The sequence below is a fragment of the Trichoplax adhaerens genome, genomic scaffold (assembly GCF_000150275.1).
Source record: "Trichoplax adhaerens TRIADscaffold_19 genomic scaffold, whole genome shotgun sequence".
Lineage (NCBI taxonomy): Eukaryota > Metazoa > Placozoa > Uniplacotomia > Trichoplacea > Trichoplacidae > Trichoplax > Trichoplax adhaerens.
In genome coordinates, this window is record NW_002060961.1 from 1,293,364 (window position 1) to 1,302,875 (window position 9,512).

General features: G+C 32.9%; 2 protein-coding genes across 2 annotated transcripts in view; both read left to right on the plus strand.

Annotated features, from left to right (window-relative positions):
* Positions 1–3,406: 3,406 nt before the first annotated feature.
* On the plus strand, positions 3,407–3,868 carry TRIADDRAFT_61037 (uncharacterized protein; the record flags this gene model as incomplete). Its single annotated transcript, XM_002116927.1, has 2 exons — positions 3,407–3,476; positions 3,594–3,868. 2 exons carry the CDS (start codon positions 3,407–3,409, stop codon positions 3,866–3,868), a joined length of 345 nt encoding a protein of 114 aa, XP_002116963.1.
* Positions 3,869–4,653: 785 nt separating this feature from the next.
* TRIADDRAFT_61038 (uncharacterized protein) overlaps positions 4,654–9,512 on the plus strand; it is a gene marked incomplete at both ends in the record, with an annotated part of 6,951 nt that continues 2,092 nt past the window's right edge. The window contains 3 exons of the mRNA XM_002116928.1: positions 4,654–5,722; positions 6,221–6,364; positions 7,465–8,739. Of these exons, the coding sequence (XP_002116964.1) occupies positions 4,654–5,722; positions 6,221–6,364; positions 7,465–8,739 (2,488 nt within the window). The remainder of the gene's footprint in view (positions 5,723–6,220; positions 6,365–7,464; positions 8,740–9,512) is intronic.

Sequence of the window (9,512 nt, forward strand, 5' to 3'; positions counted from 1 at the left end):
TATTGGAGCTAATCCACTATAAATTAAGCCTTCTATAGGCTGCTAAGTCTACAATCATCAATTAATACCTACAAATCTCTCTAAGCGTTACTTTTTCACGATTTATTTTCCTTGTACTATTAGAAGAATTAATTAAGTTAGACAACTATAATTTAATAATTTTAGTATATCAATTACCTTCCTTCTAATCAAGTTCTATACCGATAAGGATAGTAGAATTTTTAGATTCCAATTAAGAAACACATGAGTCAAGTTTGGCTATCCTAGGAACTTTTAGTGTAATAGTACATTTAGAGATGGAATACTACTATGGAGTAGCATTTAGGCAAGTAATATAACTGTCAGCTACCTTCTGGTTATTCCTAATCGGGCCTTACGTTTTTTAGTTTAAAAGCTTGTTCAACTAGAATTCTGGAAATATGTCGGTGCTTCATAATGTGTAAAGATAATGTAAATTAAATGGTAGGATTCGAGAAATCCAGTCGGCTATACAAACGATTTCTTTCATTTAAAGCCAACCAGATCATTCTTTTGGTCTATCGCACTAAAAAAGAGGACATAAGTATATTCTTTAATAATTGAGAAACGAAATTTAATGAGACAATGCTGTACAGTAATTGTTGACGTATCAATCCGTTTATAGATGGAATTCACAACCAGCTGTTGATTTAAGTTTAGCATCCTTCTATTACAGATCTATTCAAGATGAAGTGAATGGCTATAATTTAATTATATGATCTGCTAGCTTTCAATTGCTGCTACAATTCACAACTAATTGTTGATTCAAGTTTGGTTTGCATGTAAAATTATAAATAATTATTTTATGTATTGTATGACCAAAAAATGATAGTAGCAATAGATCATAGTTATTAATATTTCAGTTGCAGATCTATTCAAGATAAAGCTGAGGATTATAATGTAATTATATATGATATGCTAGCCTATGATTACAGCATTGCAGTAATTAGTAAAGGATGTTTCTGTCACGAGAATTACATGTTAAAAAATGGGTGTGATCGTAATCTTTCTTCTCAGCATTTTATCATTTAGATATAAAATTTCAATCTAAAACAATACTGCAAGGTTTCTTTGTATTACATACTAAATAGACCAATAAAATGATTTATTACCTCATCATGATTCTAAAAATGGTGACTGTCTTAATGTCTATTCTAGTTTTAGAATAATACCACGGCATAGTTCTGCAATATCATCCCATCTTTATACTCAAGTCTGATTAGTAATATTTGTTTCAGCGAAAGTATTTTTGATTCATATTAGTGGAGGATTATCATTACCATAATTACGGCATCAAATATTTTCAGATTTCACATAAATTCGCTTTCAAAAATAGTAGATAAAATTAACGATTGATCCTTTGTGCAAAAGCTTTTTCCTATAGTACGGTAGTTACATATTATTAAAATTTTCAAACGCTTAATAATCTGCAATGAAGTGAATAAAACATAACATAGATTAATTTATTACAATTTAAGCCCACGTCTATTAACAATTTCCAGTATGGATGTCTTTCAATAAATTTCGAAAGAATGAAATACAAACTGTAATTTGGGATTTAAATACTATTTAATTATCGTTTAATTATGATATGTTCCGATAAAATAGGGCAAGTCTCTGATAATCATGTTATTGTTCCAATTAGTTATAAGTTCAGTTTCTCCTTACCGTATCCACAATCAATCCTATTCTTGAGTCAGTATAACTATCGTTTACGTTACAGGACGTAGGATGACTATCATGTATTTGAACGGGGTTTATAGGATCTAGTGGAGAAAGCTGCTGCTAGATTTGATAATGTTTTAATTCAACCTATGCACGTATTTATTAGTTATTTGAAATCCAATCATGATTCAATATCAGAGATAAATCCCAACAGCCATTCTGCTTTTATACTACAATGATCTCTTTATCACCTGTTGATAAATAGTCACTAAAACGCCTAACAATGTCGTATGTGTTCAGTTTGTCTGCTCAATTTGAAAATGCTTATAAAATTTACTGGTAAAACATGAAAACTATTGTATTAATTTTATTTTATGGCCAGACAAACATGTTTACTACACTTAGATACGTTTCATGACTGAAATAACTGTATGCATAATCTAGAAAAGTCTTTTTATTTCATTATGAGTGACCAGCATTGGCCTTTCTTATGGCTTTCAACTAACTGATCAGTATGTAATAGTAGTTATTGTTATGCAAATCAAGCGGTTTAGTGTATCATCAAAGTATACAAGGATAGCACACTTAATTAGACAAATACATTAGATAAACAATTTGCTCAAATATTAGGTAAAATTTTTATCAAAGATTTCATTGTTTTTGTACACTGAATAGAGTTCGCACCAGGTCCACAAATTACCATTTACTGTGGTAGTAAATCTATTCCAGTAAATTAGTCGGAACCTTTATATATCAACGTTATTTGGCTTAGTCACGCATTTTTCAAGTCCACTCGTAGTTTTTAGACTCCGGTGAAGGTCGATTGTCTTCCATTAGGAAGGTAAAATTATAATTTAATTTACGTCAAAAGCCAGGAGAATAACGAGCCGGCTGATCGATTTCGAAATTGGTTAGTTTTAAATTCAGGTACGATATAATTACCTTTGCGAGTATTTGCCTTATTACATTGAACTAAATAGTTTTGGATACAAAGTACTAGTGATTACGTAAGTTTATTGAATACAAAGATTAATGCAAGAAGGATAGATTACTTAGCGGTTATCTCAAGCAGCATATTGGTAATATAGCAGATGGAAAATTACATTTGTTTCGACGATTTATGCAAGTAGTATTCAAGTAAACAATTCAATTGCCTCCAGTCTCCAGTAGGTGCCAGCTATCCGCTTTCATACCATCGCAACTGATAATATTCGTATGAATTGGATTTAATAAAATACTGTAGTTCCATTTTAGCTATAAATAATCTCATTTGATGATAATTATGGAACTAACTGAAAAAATTACCGCTCAAAGTAGTTATGATATATTACCATTGAACTGACTTACGTATAATCGCGTTTATGAGCTTGTTTATGTGGGAAGCCAGAGATTATCAGAATACGATCAAATTGTAACAATTATTGAGAACTGGTGACATTACCATGGCTGGAATATAATAATACGCTAGTCTTGTTCTAAGAAAAATATTCATAGATTGTAGCCATGTCACAATTCAAATATCGTAGACCTTAAGTCTACAAGACAGCGTCAGAAGCATTCATTCTTACCCCTTTCCGTACGCTGTAAAGTTTCAGTTAAATTCTTAATTGTAGTTTATAGCTAAGTAATGCATTGATGACTGTTTTTAAAGCGGCGTCGCCTTAGCTTTAGCTGTGCTACTGCTAATATTTAATTTTTGCTGTATTTTTTTAATTAAAGCAATATGCGTATCGTGACAACACTGCTGCTGTTCGCTGTTTTGGTTGGTACTCTACCTGAACAACTCCAAGCAGGTGAAATTGATTATGATTACATTAGTTAAAATATCAGTTTATCAACCTGTAGCTGAAGGGAATGTTTTCAGCTAGTTGTTCTGAATTTATCTATATTGTCTGTATTTTATATTATAGCTCTTCCAACAATCACCTTACATCCTAAAAGTACGACTGTTATTCAAGATGCCAGAGTTACAATATCATGCCAAGCTTTCGGTGCTTCAAGTACTGTCATAAAATGGTTTAAGGATGGATCTCTTATGCCGAGTTCAAGCTTCACCAAAAGTTATTCTTTTGGCCGTCTTTCAAGTCAACTTACTCTGTCAAAGGCCAGTAACAGTGATCAGGGTTCTTATCGCTGCGAATTCAGCAATACTAATGAAGCAGTCCGTAGTCGTTCGGCCACATAATCGTTTACGGTATGCTATGCACGATGTAAAGTTAATGAAATAGTTGGATCTTATGACATCCATGTACAGTAGAAGAATCAAATATCTTTCGCCACATCTAGCATATTATTCGAGTAACTCATTTTTAAATGCCTGTTCTAATTATGGATTAACGCCATTTCAGTTCAAACTGACAAATCGTACTTAATTCTATTACTTTAGGTTATGATAATATAAAATCATGAATAGAGTACTAAGTCTATAATATCACTGATTGCTGCAATTAAAGTATTTTCTACTATGCTTAAGATTCACAGTTACAGATATTGAATCAAAGCCAATTATATCTTTGACTGCTATTCTTGCATAAAAATACATTCTTTATTTAAGGATGCTCAATAAGGAATTAAGTTATAGAAAAACTCCAGACAAATACTACATTGTATTAATTGATTTATATTGTCACAAAGCTATAATAATTCATACTGCCTTGAAAAGCTATTTCTGTTTCTTAGCATAAATGTGAATGAATTAATTTTAAATACTATGTAAGGTTTTTGAAATGTACTCTTGTTTAAAATCCGACGGCTTTACTTTTGATAGAAGTCCTTAAAGAGCCCAGCAATCGAGGTCGAGAATTTTACATCTCATTTCCTAGGCAGTATTCAAATTTTACCGTTAATCCTTATTTCCTGATAACCGCATCTGGTAAATCTGCAACAGTAAACGTGTTCAATTATCATTTGAACAAGAGTAAGCGATATTCCGTTGAATCAAACGAGACACTCGCAATTAACTATACTGGTATGACCGAAAGCAAAGGCATAGGATTAACTTCCGAAATTATCCGCATTGTATCTGATCAAGAAATCAAAGTAACAGCTTACCAGCCGTATCTAAATCGCTCTGAAGCTTCTTTAATATTTCCGATTCCACTTTATGGCAAAAAATATGTTATTGCAACCTATAAGCCAACTGTCAAAGCCAAATTTCTCATTCTGTCTCATCGAGAACATACTCACGTCAATATTACATTCCCTAAAAATACCTTGTATAACGGTAGAATTTATAATAGAAGCTATCCACTGAATATAACATTGCAGAGACATCAAGTGTTTCAATTCCACAGCAAAAGCGATTTAACTGGAACAATCATGCAGTCTAATGAAACTGTCGGTATTTTCTCGGGTAATGAGTGCGCTAATATTCCTAGCCAAAGTAGTGTTTGCAATACTATGTTTGAACAATTTTTGCCAGCGTCAAAGTTGGGCCAAAGTTACGTTCTCTCTACCGTGTCTGCCAGAAATTCCGGTAATATCTATCGTGTCGTAGCGGCCTATGATAATACCACCGTTGATATTCCATCTCTATCTCAGACGCATACCTTAAATCAGGGTTATTATACAGAATTTGAGTTGTTTTATAACGAAGAAACAGTTTTAGTTTGTGATCTGCCATGTTTGCTTGTTCAGTTTACCATTGGAGGAGGCTCAGATAGTCAACGATCTGATCCATTCCTGACTCTTGTACCGGCCATAGAACACTATAAATCCAATTACATCGTCCATATTCCATCCATAGCGACAAGTCAATATCAAATTTATCATAACTACCTTGTGGTGATGATACCAGCAAGCTATCGTGATGGATTACTCGTGAATGGTAATAATTTAACTGGAATAACATGGCATACAGTTTTTACCAACGGAAGTCTCGACTATGCTTGCGCATCCATTGCTATTACCAATGCTACATATACAGTCAGCCATGTCAGTGATCAAGTATCGTTTGGATTAATTCAGTATGGCTGGAGCAGTCAAGGGATAGCCTATGGATTTATGGGTGGTATACGAGAAAACACCACGATAACTACATGTAAGCAGAAGATATTATCGTAATTTAAAAGCGTATTTGTCACTTCTGTACTTTAATGTAGTAATACAGTACTATATATATAATGTATATATATATATAAAATAATGCTGTATCAGTTGATTGCTTACGAAAGAAACTGTTAATTTATAGATGTAAATCATTCCATTTCGATAACGTAGATGTGAGTAGTTCATGAAGATTAATAAGTAGCAATGATCAAATAAATGCAAAGACTCAGTATACATGTTTATATGATGCTTTCCCTTATAGCATATCAACTAATCAATTATAGCAGACAGTTGGTATTATTTAGTGTATAACAAAACTGCTGAGTATTCTATTTCCATTTCTTGACTTAGTGATATTAATAACAGGTCAGATATCTTTAATCTCTTGAGTGCAAATGTACCACGCGGTGTGTGACCGTGTCAAAATTGCTTATTCTCTACTATTAACTTCATAAGTGGAATTCTTATAATTTTAAATTCTTATTTTTAGTTTTTCCTCCGGTAATTACCCTTCAGCCAGACGATCAAAATAATACTCTTGGACAAACTATACAATTAGAGTGTACAGGAATCAGTAATCCTGCATCAACTTTAGTTTGGTTAAAGAATGGAATCCCCATAGCAAATACTGATGGTACAGCAACGATTCAGGGAAATCTTACCCATGGCAGTTTGACGATATCGGCAGCTACGATAAATGATTTTGGCACCTACCAATGCCAATTTAGTAACTCAAGAGGAATAACTCTGAGCCGCAATGCATCCATCAGGATTTTTGGTAAAGTCTAATGAATATTTATGCGAATTTAATATATTACTATTGGTACTTTATATCAATTGTGGTTTTTTTAGCTTTACGTATGGCCTACTGTAGATCGAAATGAGATGTAAAGCCCTATTTCATCTAGTTTAATTGAGCTACTATGCCAATTATTGTTGATATTTACAGCTATAAGAAATTTCGATACTTTCTTCGTTAATTACAAAGTAGAATATTTATTTTAAAGCTTAATGTTATGCTGCTATGCTCCAATATTAAGGTAATAGGGTCTAATTAGGATCACCTGCCAAAATACCTCGTTTAGTGTTGCATAGAAAAAACTGCTCTTGTTTCGTACTTCAGAACCCTACCATATCTTATACAACCATTATTCGTTGTAAAAATATTTTGACCTTCGTTATGATCATCAGCAAACAGTTAAAATTTAAGTTAGTATGACTCAGTATATCGCATCTTTAGCAGCTTTTTAGTAATTAGCAACGCTCATTTTGCACAATAACATCTAGTCTAACGTTTTGGCTTTCTCTCATCTAGCAGAAAGGCAATTTCTATAATCCCATTTTAGTCTTATTGAATCAACTTCTACTCCTTCTATTATGATATCTACTTACGTTGACCTATATTTCAGTGCTGCATTGCTTCATGTAACGATATCTCCTACTACTAAATCAATTGCAAAGAGCTATTTATTTATTCTGTTAAATTTTATATAACAGCGCTGTTGTCATTGCTGCTTTTTCGCTCTCATTAAGAACAAATATTGACTCACATTAGGAGAACAAACTTCTTTATTTTAGTTACGAAATATCATTGCTTTACTTATACTAAAAGGAGTAGAATGGCTTTCTGACATTTTGCACACAATTCGTCATGAATATTGGAGCACAGTTTATTATTGTATAAATATCGACTCATTTGTTTATCATTTTTGATTGAATATTTGCTTCGAATAGATTTCAAGCAAGTTTCGAGTCGTGGTCGGGATTTCTGTCTCGGAATTTATAGCCAACATCCTTCAGCAAATACTCCAATACCTTATATCCTTCTAACGGCATATAATCAAACTGCTAACGTTATTATTTTCAACAATTACTTTAAAAGCACCGTTAGACGTACTCTTGCTCCATATGAAACGGTAGCAATTAGTATAAGTAACTTCATGGTAAATGATGCTACAGGAAAAACATCCAAAGTGTTCCATGTTCTATCGGATCATGATATAACAGTCAAATTATACACAATATTTAAATTCACTACTGACGCAAGTCTAATTCTACCTTCTTCATTTTATGGTAAGAAATACGTAGCAGCAACTTATGTACCAGCCCTTAATGCAAGAATTTTAATCTTAGCCCATCAAAATGATACAACGGTTAGCATTCGCTTTCCTCGCGGTACCTATTACAATGGTCAACTTTATACTCGCGATCGACCATTATCTATCAAATTAGAACAATTTCAAGGCTTTTTATATCAAATAAATTATGATTTGACTGGAACAGTAATTGAATCGGACAAAGGTGTTGCAGTTATAACCGGCAATAAGTGTGCTAACGTCCCAGTTGGGGTAACTTTCTGTGATGTTTTAGTCCAACATCTCCCTCCTATCGAGGCGTTAGGTCGAAATTATATCTTAAAGGCGTTAGATGGTAGAAAGGCTTACACAGTCTATCGTGTCATAGCAGCGTATGATAATACTGTAGTGACGAAATCCTATCCATTCCAGACCTTTATCTTGCAACGCCAAGGCTCATTTTACGAATTTCAATTGCTAAGCGGTCAAGGAACTAATCTTGTATGTGATAGGCCATGTTTGGTTGTTAAGTATGGAGTAGGAATCACTGCAGACAGCATCACTGGCGATCCTTTTATAATTGCTGTTCCATCAGTGGATGATTTTGATTCTAATTATATTGCCAATGTTCCACGGGATATATCCAACTTTTTATCTTTGTTTCCGGTTAATTATTTGCAAGTTATCGTAGAGGAAAGTTTTAAAGAGGGGCTAACACTGAATGGGACTGCATTTCCTAAAGTCAATTGGCTACCAATACGGACACTTAGGAATAAAAACTACATGGTAGCTTCCATTCCTGTAGGTATTGGTACCTATAAGCTGGCTAATAACAATAGTAATGCCACTTTTGGACTACTCCAATATGCTTGGAACAGTCAATCGACATCTTATGGTTTATCAGCTGGTATTAAGGCAAAGATATTCATTTCATGTAAGTTTAAAAATTCCTCATTTATTTTCTAAGCTTTATCGTTAAATTATCTAGACTCCTATTAGTAGATACTTCCTCTAAATTGAGCTTTTCTGGTTAATAGTGCATTTTAATTTTGGAAGATTATCATTCTATTCAAATTTTTTATTGATGCCATAATTTTTTAATCATTAATACTAATCTAGCTTGTGCAATGCCACCAATAATTTCGGTTAGGGAAACGACAGACCTAAATAACTAATATCTTACTCTGTGAGATAACAGTTTCCGAGAGGAGTCAAAACTATTTAATGAAGTATACTGCCTTCAAAATTCTGATTTAATTACCCCTATACAAAATAGGGGGGGGGGCTGTAAAAATTTAATTCATAGAGAAAATATGTTTAAAGCATTCATCAGCGAATAGTATTTCAAGTATTATGCTCTTTTCTTAAACTTCGATCACTGCATCCACAGCTATCCAAACTTGACAACTATAATTCCAAATAAACTATCGATTTTTGCTAGCAAATGTCTTGTAATGAAGCATCAAATTGAAATATTATTACTTTTGATAGCTATATTTCAAATATTGAACAGTGTACAGAAATCTTTCTGATTCGACTTTAACATCTTCCTATATATATCCTTATAAGTCATAGAAATCGCTATAATATTAAGTGTAAAAAGTAATTAATCATTTCAATGAGTAATTTATGATTATTGTTTTAGTGGATTATCCAAAGATTACGCAACATCCTGAAAGTGCAAATTTGCTGAATGGCAGTACAGCC